At 32.4% G+C, this 24,310-nt stretch overlaps 2 protein-coding genes across 3 annotated transcripts; both read left to right on the top strand.

Moving 5' to 3' along the window:
* Positions 1-410: 410 nt before the first annotated feature.
* LOC124356752 lies at positions 411-9,422 on the top strand. Its single transcript, XM_046807937.1, has 7 exons — positions 411-694; positions 5,342-5,417; positions 5,527-5,579; positions 6,464-6,499; positions 6,632-6,746; positions 6,887-6,975; positions 8,661-9,422. Exons 1-7 carry the CDS (start codon positions 644-646, stop codon positions 9,039-9,041), a joined length of 801 nt encoding a protein of 266 aa, XP_046663893.1. The 5' UTR covers positions 411-643; the 3' UTR covers positions 9,042-9,422.
* LOC124356753 lies at positions 9,365-17,817 on the top strand. 2 transcript variants are annotated; one of them, XM_046807938.1, is made up of 7 exons: positions 9,365-9,491; positions 10,647-10,716; positions 11,576-11,628; positions 12,065-12,100; positions 13,123-13,240; positions 14,706-14,788; positions 16,540-17,817. In XM_046807938.1, the coding sequence occupies exons 1-7, from the start codon at positions 9,429-9,431 to the stop codon at positions 16,549-16,551; spliced, it is 435 nt and encodes a 144-aa protein (XP_046663894.1). In that variant the 5' UTR covers positions 9,365-9,428; the 3' UTR covers positions 16,552-17,817. The 2 variants fall into 2 exon arrangements, with proteins under 2 accessions (XP_046663894.1, XP_046663895.1); XM_046807939.1 differs by lacking the exon at positions 10,647-10,716 and having other exon boundaries at positions 9,374-9,491.
* The last annotated feature ends 6,493 nt before the right edge of the window (positions 17,818-24,310 follow it).

The following is a 24,310-nucleotide window of genomic DNA, read 5'->3' as shown; positions in this document are numbered from 1 at the left end:
TAATAATTAATTATATTAATACATTATGCATGCCAATTTTTGTCAAAATTCATGCAACAATTATACGACATATACTAGTAGTTAAGATAATGGTTTTTAGCCTGGGTCTTTGACTAGATAATAACATAACCTATATCTTGTGATTTAATTGTAGAGTGTCCACATAGATTTTCTTTAAGATCCATTGTAAATTGGGAGCGTAATTTTAATAATACGATACATACTGTGCAAGTACGTGTATTACTAGCAATTTAAATACACAACATAATGTATTAAGTAGATTGGAGAAATATAACAATCATTTGAGATAGCAGTATACTATTGATTACACATTTTAACATAAAAAAACATATATTGTTTAAAATTTAAGGCATGGCATCATTTATTATACAAATTGGGTATTGTCACCGTAATAAAGGCCCTTATCAGAAAATCACAGCTTTCAATTATTGCGCGTTATCTGTTCAATACAGCACATGTGGGAGAGTACTTAATTAGAAATACTTGTTTGTTAATAAATAAAGGCTCCAAGAAATCATTTCTTGAAATGTTTCTAAACGTTTAAACTATTTAAAGCCAATGAGTTTGTGAGTACACATTGAGTTAAAATATTTTAGTGAACATGTGAAGATTCAATTAACGCATGGAGTTCAAACTTCTCCTATGTTCTCTCTTGAGTATAAAAATTATTGAGGTAAGTTAGAATATATTTAATATGTTTTTACTCTTGATTGAGAAATGAAGTTTTATTGCTAAATAAAAAACCTATTCATGATCCATCACTTTTATTTTCTAAACAAAACAGCAATAAAGGTAGGTTTTACTGTGCATTTTTTATTTTACACAAATTTATTAATGACATTATTTTCATACTATTGTGATGTATCACCTTCTACCTACCAATGTGACTATGCTTAATTTTAAGATATCATTTTAAGAGTCGATTTTAAATCCATCTTCTTTATTACAATATGCATTACAGATTCAGATTTATCTTCTGTATAAGTCCCGGAAAACATTAAACGGCAAACTATTTCACTATATTGGTATCTTATGATTAGGTATTCACTCATAAAATTCAAAAGATGTAAATTTTGTGGATGTTTCCTTAGTTTAAATACTTGATGACAGTATTTTCTGATTATTATTAATTTTTTATCCATAATGAGAAATTAATTCTGTGAGTATGTATATATTTAATTACGTATATATTAAGTTACGAATTAAACCGTAAAACCCGTATTTTGGAATTTAAACTGCTATTCTTTAAGTAATCCACACGCCACAGAGAGTGTTTATCTTTCGATGTATAGCAATTTCTTTATTTTACTTTATTCATAATATGTTTTTTAAGTTAAATATTTTTTTGTTAGCCTGTTTTATTACATAACTTTCGTACTGGCTTAAAATACTTATAAATGTGGTCAGGTATTTCCGTAGTTAATACTTTGTTTATGTATACTGAAGGAAACAGGATTTTTCCGGACATTTGCCATCGTTCAGTGAAACAATAAATCAGTAACACTACGTTTCGAGATCTGCAATCTGATCTCTTCTTCAGGTAAAAGAAGAGGTGATGATTTTAATTTTATATATATAAAAGTCATTTATATATATATATATATATATATATATATATATATATATATATATATAAACATACTTTTAGATACTTACAAATGCATTAAATGCATTAAATATGCACACACACACACACACACACACACACACACACACCACACACACACACACACACACACACACACACACACACACACACACACACACACACACAAACAAATAGTAGTACATACGTGTGTGTGTGTGTGTGTGTGTGTGTGTGTGTGTGTGTGTGTGTGTGTGTGTGTGTGTGTGTGTGTGTGTGTGTGTGTGTGTGTGTGTGCATATTTAATGCATTTAATGCATTTGTAAGTATCTAAAAGTAAGTACTTTTCAGTAAAACTGTTTGCATTGGAATTAAATTTAAGTTAAAAATAATACCTTCTACCTGTTAGAACTGTTTTAGTCTTTTAAAGTAAGTACGGAAGTACTTGTATGCAATACTAATCAAATGATTCAAAGTGTCTCATTTAGAAGTTAAGACAAACACTTGTTGCAACTGTGCTACCAGTCAGTGCATTACAGATTGTATTATCCGGTACCAAGAAAGGCGCCGGCGATGTAAGAAGTTCGACGAACTCTTCAGAAAGGAATTAATTCATCTGTCATGAAGGTGCAAATCATCAGGCAGACCTTTCTGGATCTCGCGTCAGTTCACTGCTGTGGCCTGAAATCGCAAGTCATATTTCTTGCAGCCGTGACTTCGCAATACTATGGCATTCGCACAATCTATACAATTGGTAGTTACCTAGAATACTTGTACAGAGAGTCTTGTCCGCAAACACATTTGGCTACAGGAATTGTTGATGACAGATTAAAAAAATAAGCAACAATTCATAAACATATTGTAATAAAAGCTAAAGAACGTAAGAGCCCATTACTATTTTTGTATTGACTGTTTAATGAAGATGGACTATACATAGGTGATGTTAATTGATTACTCTGTAACCAGCGTTCCAGACTTGTGTGTTTTATCAGTTCTCTAGTACCATAAGTTACTTATTGTACTCATTCTTAAATGATAAAAATACTTTCATTTTATTTATCCATGAAATATGTTATAAAAGATCTCGCAAAATCATTTATAATGATAAAGCATGCGTCCAGAGTCTTTAAAATGAGTGGAATAGTAAAGAGTTCGGAAGTACAGATGAACTGAACATTACTTATTGTGTATAATCAATCTCACTTTAGCACACTCTTACTCAATTAAAGGGTTTGAGCATAGAGATTAACTGAACATGATTCATTGTGTATAATAAATCTCACTGTAGCACATTCTTGTTCAAGTAAAGAGTTAAAGCGTACATATTAACTGAACATGATTTATTGTGTATAATAAATCTCACTGTAGCACATTCTTGTTCAAGTAAAGAGTTAAAGCGTACATATTAACTGAACATGATTCATTGTGTATAATAAATCTCACTGTAGCACATTCTTGTTCAAGTAAAGAGTTAAAGCGTACATATTAACTGAACATGATTTATTGTGTATAATAAATCTCACTGTAGCACATTCTTGTTCAAGTAAAGAGTTAAAGCGTACATATTAACTGAACATGATTTATTGTGTATAATAAATCTCACTGTAGCACATTCTTGTTCAAGTAAAGAGTTAAAGCGTACAGATTAACTGAACATGATTTATTGTGTATAATAAATCTCACTGTAGCACATTCTTGTTCAAGTAAAGAGTTAAAGCGTACATATTAACTGAACATGATTTATTGTGTATAATAAATCTCACTGTAGCACATTCTTGTTCAAGTAAAGAGTTAAAGCGTACATATTAACTGAACATGATTCATTGTGTATAATAAATCTCACTGTAGCACATTCTTGTTCAAGTAAAGAGTTAAAGCGTACATATTAACTGAACATAATTTATTGTGTATAATAAATCTCACTGTAGCACATTCTTGTTCAAGTAAAGAGTTGGAAAGCGTACAGATTAACTGAACATGATGTATTGTGTATAATAAATCTCACTGTAGCACATTCTTGTTCAAGTAAAGAGTTGGAGCGTACAGATTAACTGAACATAATTTATTGTGTATAATAAATCTCACTGTAGCACATTCTTGTTCAAGTAAAGAGTTGGAGCGTACAGATTAACTGAACATTATGTATTGTGTATAATAAATCTCACTGTAGCACATTCTTGTTCAAGTAAAGAGTTGGAGCGTACAGATTAACTGAACATTATGTATTGTGTATAATAAATCTCACTGTAGCACATTCTTGTTCAAGTAAAGAGTTGGAGCGTACAGATTAACTGAACATTATGTATTGTGTATAATAAATCTCACTGTAGCACATTCTTGTTCAAGTAAAGAGTTGGAGCGTACAGATTAACTGAACATTATGTATTGTGTATAATAAATCTCACTGTAGCACATTCTTGTTCAAGTAAAGAGTTGGAGCGTACAGATTAACTGAACATTATGTATTGTGTATAATAAATCTCACTGTAGCACATTCTTGTTCAAGTAAAGAGTTGGAGCGTACAGATTAACTGAACATTATGTATTGTGTATAATAAATCTCACTGTAGCACATTCTTGTTCAAGTAAAGAGTTGGAGCGTACAGATTAACTGAACATTATGTATTGTGTATAATAAATCTCACTGTAGCACATTCTTGTTCAAGTAAAGAGTTGGAGCGTACAGATTAACTGAACATTATGTATTGTGTATAATAAATCTCACTGTAGCACATTCTTGTTCAAGTAAAGAGTTGGAGCGTACAGATTAACTGAACATTATGTATTGTGTATAATAAATCTCACTGTAGCACATTCTTGTTCAAGTAAAGAGTTGGAGCGTACAGATTAACTGAACATTATGTATTGTGTATAATAAATCTCACTGTAGCACATTCTTGTTCAAGTAAAGAGTTGGAGCGTACAGATTAACTGAACATTATGTATTGTGTATAATAAATCTCACTGTAGCAAATTCTTGTTCAAGTAAAGAGTTGGAGCGTACAGATTAACTGAACATAATTTATTGTGTATAATCAATCTTATTGTAGCACAATCTTATTCAAGTAAAGAGTTAAAGCGTACAGATTAACTGAACATAATTTATTGTGTATAATCAATCTCACTGTAGCACACTCATTCAAGTAAAGAGTTGGAGCTTACAGATTAATTGAACATGATGTATTTTGCTATGTGTAGCCATACAATAAATAAATATGCAATAAATATTGTACGATTCAAAAAGACCTCGTTTGAAAACAATAAACCATTGAGTTTGGATTCAAAAACAACAATTATGATTGTCTCACTATTCAAAATCTGGTCCTTTCAGAAGTTGTTAATTACGTAATAAACTAATATAAATCAATCTTAAAATTGATATTCTAATTTTTTAAACAAGTTTACATGTTTTATCTCTTTTGTATATCATCTTTAAATGAATTTATCCTAAAATTAAGATGAAACTGCAAATCTACTGCTTTGTAATAACAAGTAATGACACATTTTTCGTATTCGGAAATTAAGTACCGTTTAGGGGGAAAAAGTTTTTTGATTTTGAATAATTGTTTAAAATAAGTTTTATGTTTACATGACAGAGCATACTCTAAACCAATTTCTACATAGTTTCCGCTCATTTTGAAATACATCGTAGCGCGTGACCAGATTATCAATTCCTTCTGCACTTAATCGTACTACTACAATACTCTTACTAATCCTGAGTGCATCATTCCTCAGGCCGCTCTCCTGATGGCTGATGTGTATAACCTGGCCAGGGAGTGTATAAAGCTCAAAGAAGTCAACGGAACTGAAGGTATGTAACATGTGGTAGTTTTTGATGAACAATCAAAAAATACAATTAGAAACTTTTGACTGTACTAGTATGTTAAACATGAAGCTAAATATAATTTGATTATTTGCAGATGATGTGAATGATATTCTAATGGGATACTTACCTGACTCAAAATCTGGCAAGGTACGTAAAATTCTTTGTTTTTATTTTGAAATCGACCTTGATGGTTTGAAAATTTAAAACGATTTTGGACATTTGATATCATTGGCCAAATGAAACGATGGCATATTTTAAAAATCTATACTCTTTTCAAGATAACACATTTTTTATTGTTCGTGAACCCGTACGTAATCTTTGGAGAGTGTAATATAATATGGTATAAAGAATTTCGTGCAAAAAATAATTTCACGCTATAAAAATATACAAAACAAGCTTTCGAGTTTTTATATACTTAATATAAACATAGAACTCATAATGTGAATGTAACATATTTATGTTCAAATATTCCGAGTAAATTACAAAATGAAAACAAAATAACATGTGATTATAATAAAAATAAACTTTAAAACAGATGGTAACAATTTTTTAAGTCTTAACAGTTTAAATAATAAAACAATGTTTGAATTGAGTCAATAAGTCATGAATAACAGAGTAGCGTTTAATAAACTTTTATTATAAATCATAAATTATGTACATTTATTATAATTTACATAGAAAACACGCAAACACCTACGTGCACACATATTTTAGACATAAACTAATATAGTGAAAAAATCTTGCAAACACATAATAAAATACAAAATAATCACTCACTTCTGATTTTATGTCCAATAAAAATACAAGTTACTGATATTCCATATCTTAAGAGTGACAAAGATTATATTATGTATTTTAATATCGATTAAACTTATATTATTACTATTTAAAACATATCAATCAAAATAATATGTACTTTCACGTACGCAATAAATCTGGAAAATTAATTCCTTTCACAAGAAAAAATACATAAAAAAGTACAATGTAATCATAAACTAAAACTAGTAAGTGGTATATTATAATTGTTTCAGTGCATGTTGAGGTGCATGGAATCTCGAGCTGGAATCGTAAGTAATAAGCTTAACAATTAAGATAAAACAAGAAGAGTGTCAAACAGTTATTTCAGCTTATAAGACATTACTTGACTCTCAGTTTTATTATAATTTGCACTAACCATCTCTGAATCCACTGTTGGGCAGTTGGTGAACGACACCTACAGTTTGAGGGGGACCTACTTGTTCTTCCGTTCCCACTTCCCGGAGAATCCCTACTGCAACAACATGGAACGGGGGGCGCGTTTCTGCCAGAAGATTGGTTAGTATTGTTACAATTTTTATATTGACCTTGTGGCGTCCGTGCATCCAACTACTTAAAATATTCACCGAGTTTAATTTTGTGAATTAAAACTGATGAAGCTGATCAAATGACTTAAATCGAAAATATTCCTGTTTCAGTAAAGAAGAGGAGCACACAGACAATGGATCGCTGCCAATATGCCCACATGGTCGCGGCTTGCGTCAAACGGCGCATTAAATACGTTCCGGTAAATTTTAATTATGACACCTCTAATTAGCTCGTTTACTTTCAAAAATTCTGAACATATATAAAGGGTTAGTGACATAAAATGTAAGGGTTTGTTACATTACTAAACCATAACACCCAAGAGGTTCAAATATCAAATCATCTTTCAACACCAATTGGAATGAGGTGTGGTGTTCCTCAGGGCTCCATCCTCAGTCAAATTCTTTTCATGGTCTACGTCAATGATATATGGTCATCACTATTGCATGGGAGACTCGTACAGTATTCTAATGACACGTCTCTCTTGTTCCAATCGAAACTCATTGGAAGTTTTGGAACAACAGCCTTTGTTAACCTGAACAATTGCGTTCCAGATTGCGATAATTAATATCGACTTGTATTTTTATCATTCTTAACAACTACTACTTCAAATACATTCAACCTCGACCAAAAGAAAATTACGTATCACATAAAAAGGTTTTACACATTCAATTTTAAAAGTTGCTTGACCAATACCTGTACATGAACAATTTGTTATTCTTAATGTAATTGTGTAGCACGAGACGAAAAACCTACAATTATATTTGTTTCGTCCGTCAATTGAAATTAAAATAATAAAAAAAAGGTTAAAGTATATTCTTTGTTTAAAGTTTGATATTGACGAAGGAAGATTTGAAAGGATGACAGAATTTTGGACATTAACCATCGTTATAGGTTATAATAGGTATAACACAATGTTTCCAGGATTAGAATCTATCCTCTTCGTCAGGTGAGGGAGGTATTAATACATACAAAAATAACGAACAGAAATAAATAAAGAAGGAATAGAAAAGAGTTTAAAACATACCCAAAAGCTGCTTGGAGTCCAGTCCAGTCCTGTCACTTTTGTCCTGTGCAGTTATATCTTTTATAACTTATAATGATGAAACATTTCTAAAAATACACGGTGCACGTTTTTGTTGTTGTTTGGATTACTGCACTTTAAAGCCTGCTGTAAATAAAAAGTATACACTGAAATATATTAAAGCGATATAATATTAAATAATACACGTGATATTTGAAACGTGATTTTTATCTAATTAAAATAATCTATTAAGTAATCTTAATAATCTTAATAATATAATTAAATTACCTATTAAAATAATCACGTTCTTCAGCGTTATTTTGAAGTTAGCTTAGTAACATAGAACTGAACAATATGTGTTCCATACGACTATACAAATACCTATCAAATTAAGTACACATATGGAATTTGGTTTAAATGCAATAATTTGTATTTATGGAGAATAATCAGTTAAAAAGGTATTTTGAAAAACAACCTTTTGGTTGTATTTGCTAAATGCGGTGTAATGGAGATAAAGGATGATATCATAGCAAAAATGGCAGTTTGCAAAAGTTTTCTCTTCTTGCCATTTTATGTTTGAAAGTACAAAACGCACCTGTACGTTTAATAATTATATTCAGAAGTAGGAGAAAAAACATCCTTTGTATGATTAGATAGTAATTTTCTCATCAGTACGAGTCTTGTAACTTTCCCCATTTGTCTAGCTGGTTTGACGCAAACTGGTTGTGTACCAGGGAATGGATATTGAATCTCTCTCAGCTTGCTCTACAATTACAAAATTACTTAGTTATGGCCTACTTTCTTTTAGAATTAAAATCCGCACAAGTCCTAGTTCTAACAATTATGAAAGATCCTTATTCTAGGGTTGCCGTGCTGCCTTCTATAATCCATTCGTGTGGAAGAATCCTCTGAAGAAGGCGACTATAAAGCCGGTCAAGAAGTACTTTGAGGTGGAGAAGAAACACATCCCTAGAGTGAGGTTCGAGGTTGTGACCAAACCGGCGAAAAAGTACACACTGGACAACCTCCTGGGGGTCCTGAACTCCTCTGAGAGCAGGGAGGATGGACCGATGGTGTGGCTGCCACCACGGCTCAGGAAGGGAAAAATAAAGAAGGATCGCCTCACAGAAAAGAAGAAGAAAAATAAAGATGAATCGGATGAATTTAGTTCGGATGATGAGGATTCCAGCTGGGATACTTCTTCAAAAACGAGACGTCATCAGAAAAAACTGTTTAGGATATAATGTTATATTTTATATCACCGAGGAGCACCTGTTTTCATTTTTTTGCTGAACTTGTTTATTGTTTTATCATCACAGAAATAGTCTAAAATGCTCACAGCTACTACTGATCACAGGCTACCTGGTAGCTAGATCTTATACTACTAGTAATGGAACCTAGTGCAGCATTAGTGTAATACGCTGAGTGATCCTGATAATTACTAATAATCCTTTTTAGTCGTCTACGTTTGTACTGTATCTAATAGTCACTGTGCATATTGTACAGATAGTAATCAGTTTACGATATTGATATCATGTCTTATTATAGTTCTATACTAATCAGTAAAGAGAGATTAATTAATTGTACAGTTAAATAAACTAAAGATGTTTTGTTTGCATGTTTGATCCCCTATGTTGTTAATAAATATTGTTACGTTTGTGACATGTGTCCTGTGGAACCAAGATCTCATCAAGGTAAGTTGTATTTATGTTGCATAGGCAACTTGTGAACCACTATAACACAGACATCACAGGTACAGACCTTTTAAACGGCTTACCTATTACTGAGTATGCGTTACGACCATCATGAGATAAGTGAAGATCATTAGATGATAATCCTGTATCCTGATCCACTTTAAAATTAGTAAGATATTAAAGTTCAAGGGACATTGAATCTCGTATTTGTTAAAGAATGAGTTTTTATGCATGAGATTAGTAATAAGAGAACTCAAATTTTTATAGTAGCTTTCTTCTAAATTAGTTGAATAAATTGAATAGATATAAGTTGCTTTTTCAAAATAAGACCAATAATGCGGAAAGCTCAATGGTTAACCTGAACCTCTCCTAATATCTTTTGTACACACAATTTACACGTATACAATCTTATATGGGTAAATAGTGTGCACAGCAATAATAACAATACTAAATTGAAATACGTTTTATGTACCTTAATATCATAAAAATATTCTAATATCTTTTTCTATTATAACATTATACATATTGAAAGATGACATTTTAATTACATTGGTAATTCATTTATAATTTACAGTATTATTTTGTTTTGTTTTTTTTTTAAAGAGAGAAACCGATCTCTTTTCAAGACTGATTCTGTCCGTTCTCAAAGGCTACTCACTGGCTTGTGCGAGGATTTTACCAAAGAAAATAAGATCCTCTACATAGAGAAGAGACGGTAGAAAGAGGAGGGAATGTTATATTATTTCAGTATTTGTGTTATTATTTTGATATCCGTATAATAATTTAGAAACCTAAATAGGCCTTTGTAATATCATACATTTAAAAAAGTCCATACAAGGTTGTTTTTCGAAATAAAAGAACAGATATGCAAACACCCACTAGTAAATTGTATATTACATATTTATTTATAATATTAGTAAGATTAAGTTTTGTGATTCATGTTCAAAATTTAAACCTTGTCTTCTACACTAAGGTAAATTTTTCGAATAATAAGGACAATAACCTACAATACAAATTTCCATTTGTATTATAAAATATAAAAAAATTAGCAAAATACTGTTAAACATATTACATAGATCATAACTTTCTTATAGTAACAACTATGATAGATTCTTAATATATATTTTATTAGGAACATTTGAAATATCTTTTCAGGCTGACCTACCACCAGAAAAATTGTTTGTAGAAGCATTGAAATGTCGAGAACAATCATTGGCAACAAGGGGTGAGTTAATAAATGAGTCCCTTAATTAAAATAAAAAAATATGTTAAAATAACAAAATAATAAAAATATTATTAAGATCGATAACGAAATCGGTGTGATGACTTTTGTATCTATCATCACGAATATGAAGAAAGGGAATGCAAAGAAAGATACGAAGGTATACAATAGAAAGGTAACAGATGTCTTTCATAAAAAAAGATAACATAAAAAACACTACGTTTCGAAAACAGTGATCTTATCTCTTCCTCATATAGAGATCAGGATGGTGAAACTAAATTTTATATGTCAAAAAAGCGTATATATCCGGAAATCCTGTTTCCTTTTCTTTCCTTTCATAGTAAAAAACAAAATTATAAAAGGACTTCAGAACTACTATTAACATCAGTAACATCTCCTGAGAGTACAGCCGAGGTACGTCTTATTTTACCATGCAAAGTTAAGGTTAAGAAGCCTTTTCTAATACAACCTAAGAACCAACGGCTTAAAGGTGACTTCCGGACCACCACCAACGGCCGGACAGGCGGGCTGCTTGCAAGAAGAGGATCGCTCAGCGGTCACCCATCCAAGCAGTAGCCACGCTCGATGTTGGTTGATCTGGTTATAACCTAGCGATAATATTTGTACAGTTGTACTGACGTAGTGTAGGTTGAAAATCTTGAACGCAACTATCAAATGAATATACAGTTCTTGATGAGACGAAATTATTAATAATACTAATACAGACTAGAGTTAATTTAGATGCATACCATAATATAATTTATATTTACAGCTTTCAATGTAAATGTTTCTCTCTAAATGTAAAATTTAATATTCATTAGTTTTTTTTTATAAAATTTATGTGTATTGATATATGATTCAGATGATCTACACAGCATTGCTCTGAGGGTCCCTCCGGAAACCATGTCTGGGAAGGTGGGTGAGTCGTAATTTTCCCAAATTAATCTATAATTGGCTGAGCGTTAGCGAAGCTTTTACTCGAGGTAATGGACAAATTTCATTCCGCACGATATCTTAAAAGCGAACTGACGTATAGACGAAATTTTACATAAAGCTTCACTTATATATTAGCAACATTGAGGTCGATGATGGTGATTGTCACCCCATGGGATATGGCTGAGCGTTAGCGAATTATTTTACATTGGTCTTACTAATCATAACATATAATAACATATTATAAAATTTATTATTAGCAGTTATTATAATAAGTTATTACAGATGATACTATTGTATAAGTGTTCAGAATTAATAACTGTAAAAAATATTTATTTCTTCTGGATTTAGCCTACGTTATCTAAGTTGAAATTTAAGCTGAGATCTGTTTTATTGAAATATTTTCAACTTTTTTCAGTGCACTTTGCTCTGTATGATGACCAACCATGGATTGGTAAGTAAAATATTAAATTAAAATTAATAATTTTACTTTGAAGCCTGTAAAAATTCTATAAAAGTATGTTTTCGTACATTTTATACACAATATACACAATATTACCCTTAAAATATGTTTCGCAAACTAAATAAAATTATATTATTGTTATAGTCAGTTTCAATATTTTTTATGAAAGCAATAACAAATTTATCGTATACTAATATTTTAAAAATCTAATTAAAAATGAAATTCATTCTAAAAAGTTAATGAACAAAGGATGTCGTAAGAAAATGTGTATTGAATTTTCTTTATATTGCTAACTACCTTATACAAATAAGAAGATAATATAATTCCGTAATAAAGGAATACAAGCATTTCCTTCTCAAAACTTAAGCTACAGATCGTCTGTGACATAGAGTAATGTTCGAACTACCATAGTTGTCCGCTTCTAGGAAATACGGTAATGTAAGTGTCAACACCAATTTGGCTATATCACTAGATGTTCAAATTTAATTTTGAAGATGGAACTTATATTGGTACGTAAATTTTGAAAATATCTCTTCATTTAAAATAGTTAACAATGAGTACATAATAATTACTTCATGTTTTGTATTTGCTTTTTGAATTGTCTGATTTTATTAAACTTTGTTGTTAATAGTTTTTAGTAAATGAAAAAGGATTAAGTACTTTTTTAACTTTATTGATAATTTACAAAATGTATATGTAAACAGTGAAACAAAAGGCAAATTAAGTTGTGGGAAGGAATACGATAAACATTGTCTGATTAAGTGTTATGCGTAAAAAGTGGTCATATTAGAGAGGAATGTATTATACAATACAATTCACTATTTGACAAACAATAAAATACAGCTATATAGTGGTGAACAAGTCAAAGTCATGACTTCTTCACGACCCAAAGGATATAGATTCAAACTGGGTTTTAAATAAAATAAAAAATATGAAGGATGATAATAATTGGGTAAAAATGTATATTACCAGGATTTATCTTAAGGTTATACAATAGTAAGGCTTTCTTACAGGTTGAGAACGGAAGATACAACCAGGACAACACTTACCAGTTCCTGAAGAAACATTTCCCTGAACGCCCGATGATGGTGAGGGACATGGAGGAGACTGCAAAGAACTGCCAGTATATTTGTAAGTGATAAAGTGATCAGCCTGAGCTCTAGATGTATTGTTTGTTCTATAATAAATACTCTCACTGTATTGTTAGTAGGTAATGTTTCAATAAAATACATGAAATTGCTATAATTTTATAATTTTTCAAGCTTTATTATTTTTTATTAATTGTGTTATACAGATTAATAAAACATCTTTTCTGTCTGCTGTAAAATATAGTTGTTATGACTTAGAAATACATAAAAACGAGTCCTGTTTTTTCAACCTCAGAGCATGCTTTTAAAGCATTAGAACAAAAGGCGAGCGATATGCCAGGTCTGTGCGTTGGGCTGACTACCTCTCTGCTACATTACTGGCTTTGGCTTCTGGCAAACCTCTGCAGTTAAGAACACTAAATCATAATCCTGCCAAGTATATATTGCCAAGTGTGATACTGCAACAAAAGGCCGTAGCGCTTCGGAATAGAAACATGACAAAATTGTGTGAGATCGTAAATCTGCTACTACTATTGAGCATTGAGGCATGTGATCATAAACGGATATTTATGATAAGTGAACTTCCTACAAAATTGTCAGAAGTTTCAATGTCTTTCTACAAAATTGTTATTAAAAAGTCACGAAAATTCCGAGTGGCAACCAAAACACACAGTGGATAATGCTAGTTTTAGAGTAATTTGTCATAGTAATAATAAAGGATAAGGTCTATAAAGTCTGTCATTGTCGGTGAAGAGACTTTGTTTCTGGATAGTGCTTTAAAGACAAAAAATCTCATGGCTGTACATTGGGCTTTTCTAGTTAAAACGAAAACTGATGAAAAAAATTTCTGGGACTAAAATTTATGTCGTTATAAAACTTTTGGGAGTAGGAGATCCGTACTGGAATACTGGAATCCATGTTTATGCACAGACGTACTGTTCCAAGATCGTTATATTTTAAAATAGTACAGTTTGAGGTTTTCAACCATATACTGTATTGCAACAAATGGTCATCATCTTTGTCAGGCATTTAGGCTTCGTTGGATGATCAAAAGGTCGCTTCACACGAAGGTTGTAAGATGGCTGTAAAGACGTACCTGACTTAAAAGGAGGCAAACTTATTTTAATATGGTTTCGAAACCTGGTATTACAATATGACAAATTCCCCAATTGTTTTTTTCCGATTATGTAAAAAAGTTAGTAAGACGCTTAGTAAAACTTGTAGCATATCTAAAAATTGGTAGTATACTATTAATTGACTTTATGATAACAGTACTGCTTTCTATATCAGTGTGTTTGTGTTCCTAAAATTTGTAAAAACCTTTTCATCAATATAACTGAAATGTTGCGTGCACGCAAATATGTGCGAGGCCTAGTTGGACATGAGTAAGGGTATTCTCACAGCCCACCTGACTAGTATACCTAGACCTTGATCCAAATAATTCACATTTTCTGATTCATGGAACAGTACTTTTACAAGGGGTATTTACCAAGTTTGTAATCTTCCAGCTGACAAGGTGCCAGAGGACTACCAAGGCACCTGTGAGCACGCTTATATACTGGCTGTTTGTATCCAGGAAAATCTGAAAGGGGTAAGATTATTTAATTCGAATAAATTTTGATGTACATCCTTAAGTGACTTATAGTAATAGTATCTCTTTAGATCCTTAAGGTTGTTGTGTACAGTTGGCAATATGAGGATTATGAGTTGTAGTTGGGATGGGGTAAGGCGACCTACACGTTTTCATACAGAATCTTATAAAAAACAAATCCAAAGATGTGTTTCTAAGCTTTATTCTCGAAAGTGGCTAGACCGCGGCTAATTCTTTTTGTAAAATATTCATTAAAATTCGATGAAGGTTTTTATAAAAAGAAAGATCTGAAAAGTTATCTGGACTATTTTTAAATTCGAAAAATGGAAATCGTTACGTTTCGTAATCCAAATTTGACAGCTTTTGACACTTTCAGGTGAACTTCGTCAAAGAGGCAGAAACATTATTTTACTATTTAAATTGTATAACAGTCCTTAATCAGTAGTGATCTAGCAAAGATAAAGTTAACATTAAACTTTTACTCCAGATTGCGCCAGAAACTTCAATGCATTATAGAGCTGTGAATCTTTTTACTTAAGTTACTCGAAAATGGTGGGGTTCTTCGGCATTCTGATATGGCATTTTAACAGTGGGTTAAGCACAAACAGAGAAATGAAAACTAGCATGCCCTAACGGTACATTCTTTCCTAGACTACAGTCCTAAAAACAACATGACTTCTGTAACGCAAAATCTTTTAAAACGATTATTTTGACATGTTGCATGATGATCTTAATTAGGATTTTCCCTTATAACGGAAATTGCGGGAGTTTTCCCAGAGACCGTAATAGGCTTCTCAGTCCTCCGTATGCATGTATAGTTTTTCATCAAGACAACAAGGCAAATTATACTACGTCACCGGAAATGTCTTAGACCGGAAGTATACTACAAAGGCTGTAATTAGTCCGAAGGAGGTTTCCGATGCCTTTGTTTTTGTATTTTCTTGATCCGGGTAACAAGGCAAACTAAGCGCTATGGCTTCAGAAATACTGTATAGTTAATTCGAATCAGAAATGCTCCACAATATGTGTAAAACATTATATAAGTCACGCTTAACACTCACCCCTTAACCATGAACACTCCAATAATATGTACCTGACATATACTTACTTACGTTTGAAAAATGTCATAGAATCTATCATATTAATGATAAATTCTTTTATTAAGTAGTATAAACACTGATTTTGAATATTGCGTGCGAAGAAGTGGGTAACAGCTAGTAACAGTATAAAACTTGCTTTCCTTGAATAATTAATCTAACAACAATTTCCCATCCCTCCATTCATCACATAACACTAGTACCAACTTTAATATCGAATCTGTATTATTAAAAATATCTATATTTAATTCAATAGCTAAAAGCTGTTATAACCAACCACTAATATCTAAAAGTGTAAAATTTACAACAGGATTACCTGTAGTGATTTAACTGTACTATCACTACATTTAAAATAGACTATTATTTTGTAAAAATTGATAGATTGTAAAGGTCTACAAAATCTCAGGTATGAAATAGAGAGTTCTCAATTCAGCTAAGTGAAATAAAATAGGCTAAGTGCATAAAAACGATTATGGATGGTAAATTTTATAAATATACCTTGAGGGGGTTAAAGTTTAAATTTATTTGAGAACAGAACTTAATAATAATGAAATACATGTTTACGAATTATTACATCAACATAAATGTATTTGATGCGTTTATTTATATATTTAGTCGATGACTTTTACAAACTAAATAATTTTGTGTTTTCAGGTAAAAATGTAGCAAAGCTGAAGAGCCAAAAGATGTTCTGTTGGAGAAGAATCTTTTCGATTGGATAAAAGTCTGATTATGAGAATAAGGAAATAGTCTGCTAATCAATGCACTGTTAAATTGCTAAAACGAAACAAACTGAAACACTAAAAAGGGCCTCATACAAAAGTTTATCTGTAAAAATATGAATAAGATATGTATTGAAAGTTTACTTTCCTAGCTGTGTAACCTGTAAAAAATAAGCGTATTTATATTTCCCATGATGAACCAGGAGCTGAGTACCAATAACACACAAAATACGTTTACTTAGAATCGAGAATTTTCCCCTAAGAAAGAAATTGATCGTCAGCTGCGCTTATTTTGGTGGATGTTCAAATGGAAAGGTATCAAATGGTTAAACAAATTAAACATAATTTTTCTTAGATCATACTTTTCCTATCCTAATGTATTTAAAAACTGTAAGACACGTAAATATGTTTTAAATCAGCGTCATATAACTATATAATACGCCCAAAGTGACGGCTTTCATTGTTTTATCTAGTTGCTAGATATTTTCTTACCCTTTTGGTATCCCCCAGATTCATTACATTTTCAAATGTACTTAGCTTGGCTGACGAACGATTTCTTTCATTGGAAAACTTTGTTTATCACTTTGTAAGAAAATCCAGGTTGTGTACTGGCTCTTATGTCCTAGACTATGATTTTTATTCTTGGTTTGGAATAAAATACCAAAATCTTGGTAAAACCCCCTTTAAAAACCCGAACTCTTCTTACAGAGCGCGCTCGCGCGTCTGTGAGTATGCATTTTGTGCACAAGAATATTATGAGCTGCGATCAATGAACTGTTCCCCAGTGAGAGGCCAAGGCCCTGAGGCCAAACCAGTCGGCCCAATTATCAGATCACCTTGCGGCGGTGAAGAACGCACGCAATTTGCCGCTCACCATCTTTAATTTGCAAATCCACGTCTGAGTTTATTTTAAACTACAGGCCCTGGTGTTATCATTTTCTCATCTATAGTTTCCCGTGTATAATCGGTTACAAGTTTATCATTATTACTACCATCATCTCTAAAATCCTGTAATATTTGCATGAACAAATTGTATAAGTTGTATCATTAAGTAGTACATTAAAAAGTCATTACAACTAAATCACATTTTTCCATATTTCGCTTAGTGTTTATCTTTGATTTTTGAATATAGCATATGGTTAAAGACATTGTATATAAACATCTTTGGTTCCTTTAACCATATCAGATTATATGTGCTGTTTGATTTTAATCGCTGTGTATAAAGTAACTCTCCAGTTTATTCACTGTGTTGATGGGATATTTCCCAATATATAAAGAATAGAAAACGAGTTTGTTGATGAAGCCAGTAATAGCAGCGGTGAAAGTAAATCAGAAATACACCGAAGGAATTAACAAACTAAAAAAGCCTATAACAATGTTAATTGACAGTAAAAATATATTGGAATTTGTACGCAAATATTAACTAGAAATTAAAATTGAAAGGGAACAGAGTATTAACCAGAAAGTTAAAAAAGAATATATGTGCTAATGTTTTGATTGCATATTTTGTTTAAACTACTGGAAGTTATGGAATAACAATCCCTTGGAAGCATTAATGTAGTTAACATAAACAATAATAAATTTGATATACTGCAAATAACACAGATATTTATAATTTATTATAATATATATCGAATCTCATTGGCTTTGGGTCTAAAAATAGAATCAAGTTTTATATTAACGCTATGATTTTATCAAGATAACATTTATTTATAAAAGTGGTTATAACGTTTAGATGTACAGTACATTATCCGACATGGTATGTATTGTTTTTATGGTACTTCGTCGGATGCGAGGATTAGAGGACCATATAGGGCTGCATCCGCCGAAACATAACACAATTGGTTTACCATAAACAATGCATGTACCATATTGTAGGGCTGATCATCTTCGTTGTTGTGTGGAAAATCGCTGTCCGACATTGTGCATCACACCTTTCTGGTACATCTGGTTAACCGGACCGACTTGGCCAACCTCTGGTTTACCATCTAACAAGACACGCACAAACCACGACGTACCGGACTGAACGGCCGATCATATTCGGTAGTGTGTGGAAAATCGCTGTCCGACATTGTGCATCACACCTTTCTGGTACATCTGGTTAACCGGACCGACTTGGCCAACCTCTGGTTTACCATCTAACAAGACACGCACAAACCACGACGTACCGGACTGAACGGCCGATCATATTCGGTAGTGTGTGGAAAATCGCTGTCCGACATTGTGCATCACACCTTTCTGGTACATCTGGTTAACCGGACCGACTTGGCCAACCTCTGGTTTACCATCTAACAAGACACGCACAAACCACGACGTACCGGACTGAACGGCCGATCATATTCGGTAGTGTGTGGAAAATCGCTGTCCGACATTGTGCATCACACCTTTCTGGTACATCTGGTTAACCGGACCGACTTGGCCAACCTCTGGTTTACCATCTAACAAGACACGCACAAACCACGACGTACCGGACTGAACGGCCGATCATATTCGGTAGTGTGTGGAAAATCGCTGTCCGACATTGTGCATCACACCTTTCTGGTACATCTGGTTAACCGGACCGACTTGGCCAACCTCTGGTTTACCATCTAACAAGACACGCACAAACCACGACGTACCGGACTGAACGGCCGATCATATTCGGTAGTGTGTGGAAAATCGCTGTCCGACATTGTGCGTCACACCTTTCTGGTACATGTGGTTCAGTGAACCGAGTTGGATAGTGTATGGGAGGACTTATAATAGTCACTCGAGAAACAGATGTACAAATTTTCATAATTATATACAGTTACCATCGGTTTGCACAGACTAAATAGATTAATACATGAAGAGGTTCAACTATGATTACCAGAAGCTTATGGGAGCTAAAATGGTTTAGAAATATTATGAAATGTATGTAGATAAAAACAGTAAGCAATTTTCAATGTACCAAAAACCTGTACCAACATTCGTCCTATGGAGTCCCTACTACAATAATTGTGTTAAAACGGTGTGTCTACTTTAATATATAAATATCATTTTTTTAACTTGATAAATTTATCCATTGAGACCCAAATCGATAGTTACAGTTCTTAATAATGTATGAGGTCTCGAAAACGCTTCCAGATAGTTCCAAGACTGCAATCAATACCTGGTGCAGCGAATCAAGGTAAGTTTGAAATGAAGAAATAGAGATTCCTCCCGATTTACATAAATTTCCATGAAGCTCAAGACGAATGCCACTGATGTTTCTGTTTAGAGGTACTAAGGTGACAAATCTGGTTCAGCTAATTCTTGGAAGGTTTATAACTCAGAAGTTTAATCTTCAGAGGATTATTCCCAATTTCTTTAAATAACAGCAAAACTTGGAGACATCTCGCCATCGAGATGAGAGGAAAGTGACATTGCTTTTATAAGTTCAGAGATTCGTATTCCGATGGTTGAGATGGGATAAGATATAATTTAACCCAATAAATGAGTTTAATAATATCAACATTTATACAGGATGATTTATATAAGTGTGCCAGTAATTATTTTGTTGAAAACTAAAAGAGATTTTATAAGATGTTAATATACACTTACCTGGATGTTTTATTATAACAATTTGGTGAATTAAAAATTTGTTCAGTAAGTCAATTTTAAAAATGGAGGCCAACTCAAAAATTTAAGTGCAAACACGTTTTTTTGAGGTTTTGTGGGGTAAAAAATAAAAATGTAATACATTTTTATTCTTGTGTTACTTTTCATTTAAATAACTATTTAATAGATATGTAGACTACAGGAAAGTGTCAATTTAGTTTTTTGTAGCATCTCTTTTCGTGTTAAAGTAAAATGACTAGCACACTTATATCGTTCACCCTGTATATTTAGTGTATTCATGGGTAATTAATATGACGTCTAGTTGAATCTTAAAAAGATACAGTAGCCGTTGAATTAGAATGATCTCATTCAAAAATTAACTACGAGACTTGGTCATTGGAGAAAATCAGGGTCAAAGAAATAAGAGAATAAAAGAACGGAGATAACAAGAATAAAAAGAATTTGATATTGTCCTTCACTACAATAGCAAATTGGTTACATGTCATGCCACATAATGTGTCCCGCTGGGTTCTTTAACGGTCGACACATAAGAAAATTAAAAGAAAGAATAAAACTTGTTTCTTTATATACGACGACGACAGGATAGTAAATTCATTAAAACTACGAGTAATTGCTCCTCAATTCATTGTCAATCCTTAACAATACAATTTCTTTTATTAATACTTCTATTATTTTTGTAGTCACGCTTTACTAGTAACGTTTTATAAATAACAGTTTGGTAGAATGAGGCCAGTACGAAATTGTAAATAAGAGTTTTTACATCTTCGCTTCACATAGGAAAACACATAACAGTTTTAAAATTCATATAATAAAATTAGTCATTTATAATTTTTCATTTATTTTTCTTAAGAAATTTGAAGAAGTTATGTGCTTGTCATACTTTCATAAAACGTTATAATATATGGATATTGAGATTATGTCCAGTTCTCCTTCCACTTAGTGCAACGTCTGGAATCTGAAGCTGTCACAGACTTGACTGCTGGAATTTGGAGTCATGCCAGTCTGAAGAGGTAAAAATATGCCGGTGAAGATGATGTTAAAATCGAACTCTTAACATCGTTTCGACTTCAGTGCTACCTAGATTACAAAGTCAAGTGTAATGTAGACGAAGAGGTGCATCATTGTCTCATCAGCTGCACAACAGAGTGCACTACTATGCAGACACGATCCACGTGGAACAACTTGAGGGTAGAAAGATATAAAGCACCAAGGGTTTTTGCGCTACTATCCACTTGGTCAGCAACAAACTCCTGGATGGCACCACCCTCGTCTAAATCAGAATGCGCAATTTATTTATGATTTTCATTGAATTCAAACTCTGCAGAGGTTGGCCCTCGGAACCTACGTATATAGATTAAAGCCTCCCCCTGTGTGACTCTCCCACCCTTTTGGATTTATAGTTCAGCCAGTTTTATCATTACTCCGTATGTAAGGTTAGTCCCCCCTAAAACATTCTCAGGCGAAATTTTCAGGTGTTATCAGCCCTGTCCCACAACTCCATTTTCCTTTTTCTCACCTACCAGTGATACAACAGTGGATATGATATATATTGCTACAAAACACCATACAACCAACAGTACCTTTAGCGCAAATGTTGAGTTTGGCTCCAGTTCACCTAAAGTACTGTTCGTCTAAGAGATCCAAAATAAGTTGGCGACGAAGGACCTAAAAATTTAGTTAAAAATATTACACTAAGTTTTGTAGGCTATGTGTCTCTGATGCCGAAACGATGTAAACAGTTCATTTTGAGCTTTTTCGTCGCTGACTTATTTTGAACCTCTTCAGACGAACATGACTCTACATTCAAGGAGTCTAGACTATGACAGCGTCAGATTCCAGACGATGCACTAAGAAGAATGTGAAATTGAGCAAAATATTCACATTGAATCAACCCTTCATAGCAACATTATGTATAATAACTTAAGTACTGGGGCCACACAAATTAAGAGCTGCTATGTTATGGGTTATACATTTGTATATGCGGCAATACGAAACACTTTGGAAGTCTATGGAATTTTTCAATACTCCACTTACTTAAATAGCTGATGACACCCTGGATTATGAAATTATATAACCCTCCAGACCACCCCTCTGATCTATACACTTATATAAATTCAGATAAAACGATACAACGTGAAGTAGGCGGTGTTTATACTGACAACCTCAATGTGGGCCATGTCTTGTCACAGTAAATCTTCTCTATAAATAAGAAATTTATTTAATTTCATGGTAAATAGTATCAGAGTTTAACTTAATTATTATATCATGTTTGGCACGTCTAGGAGCATGTCTGGTTCTAATTAATTATATACATAACGTCACAGCTGAATCTGCCTTGTAATCCCTATCAAGAAAACACACATCTTGCATCACACATGTCTCGGAAACTTTATTTGGTCAAAAAGCGTTTATTTCCAGTCCTTGTTATATATTTCAGGTCTAAGATATTTCCAGTACCATAGTAGAGTTTGCCTTGTTGTTCTCACGAAAAAAAATATATATATATATATACTTACATAGGACCGAGATGCGTACTTCGGTTAAAAAGTGCCTACTTAAGACCGTTTAAATTCACTTACCTACTATGTCACAGGTTAGCTTACCATATTGCCTCGATTAAAATACTATATACGTTCGATTATATAGTTCTCGGAAATCTATTTTGGTCAAAATCGTGTTGGCATAGTTGAGTTTGCTACGACTGAAAAGCCTATTACGACCTAGGGAGAAGTCCTACCTACTTCTTATGTACTTCCAGTATAAGGGGAAAATCCTTATTAAGGTTATGCAACATTCCAAACTAATCTTTATTAAAGTTTTACGTTACACAAGTTTTTTGGACAGTAGCCAGGGAAATAATGAATCGTTAAGGTATGTTAGTATTCATTTCTCTGTTTTTCCGTAAGCCATTGTTAAAATGTAATATCATAATGTCAAGGAAGCCCATCAGTTTAAAGTAACTTATGTGAAAAACATTGATAACTTTGTTAATTACGGTTAGTTTTATAACAGTATTTAATGGATTAGATGATTTTAATTCGTCACTGGCGCAATATGGAGTAAAATTTATATATTAATGTTTAATTTACTATGTGTATTGATCAAATTTAAATGTAAACAGATGTTTCAGAAAGTTTGTCGAATTATAGCTGTCAACAGCTGTTTAGTGCCAGTTTAATTTGAATTATGAAACGTTATTACGTTTAGTTCTTATCATAACATTCAAATGTAAACAAACTAATGTTTCAATTTGAATTCGACTTTATTTGGTGAAATGAATGTGTTATGGGTGGTAAAAAGCACTTCAAATGTTAATTCAGACCAAAAGCAACATCTGTTCCAAATTTCAGCACAATCCGTATAGCAGTTTCAGCGTGATTCGAGGACAAACCTCCAAACATCCAAACATCCAAATATCCAAACATCCAAACATTCAAACTTTTACAATTATAATATTAGTAGGATGTAAGATTGCAGGTTCTTAAGATATTCAAAGTTTTGATGTCCGCCAATTTTGAAAATTCTAAATATAATTTCATGATATATTTGTCAGTAACTGGCCACAAGGCCAATCATATAAATTGCTTTTAAAGAAGAATCATTTAACAGCCTATGTAGAAGCTAACCTCAAATTTCCAGCTTAGCTGACGTGACTATATTTAACCCTCTAACACCCATTGGTACATACACTGAAAATAGCAACAGTGCTTCTCAAGCAAAATGGACAAACCATTGTTATAGTGTAAAAATAAGTATAAATAACTTGTAACGAACTACAAAATTGTTCTTAACTTTACTGAAAGTCACTATTTGGTACGTTAAAGCATTCACAAGACGTGGTCTAACTGATGTATGGCATCAAAGACAGCAATAACCTGTGTGTTTTTTATGATGAAAAGTAATATTTATTATTATATAAATATGCTAAATTCGGAATAAACTTGAAATTAAATGTGTTTCTTTAAAACACTTATACACTTTTTCATGTATTTATATAACTAAAAATTTTGTTAATGTAATACTAATGTTTTTATTACAATAATATATATAAAATATCCAACCAAAACATTTTTGTTTACGTCTGACAAATTGTTATTACCTGGAATTAATGCAAATGACCGAAG

The sequence above is a fragment of the Homalodisca vitripennis genome, chromosome 3 (assembly GCF_021130785.1).
Source record: "Homalodisca vitripennis isolate AUS2020 chromosome 3, UT_GWSS_2.1, whole genome shotgun sequence".
Classification (NCBI taxonomy): domain Eukaryota; kingdom Metazoa; phylum Arthropoda; class Insecta; order Hemiptera; family Cicadellidae; genus Homalodisca; species Homalodisca vitripennis.
Note: the sequence above shows the minus strand (reverse complement) of the source record. Positions and strands in the feature narration are given on the sequence as shown.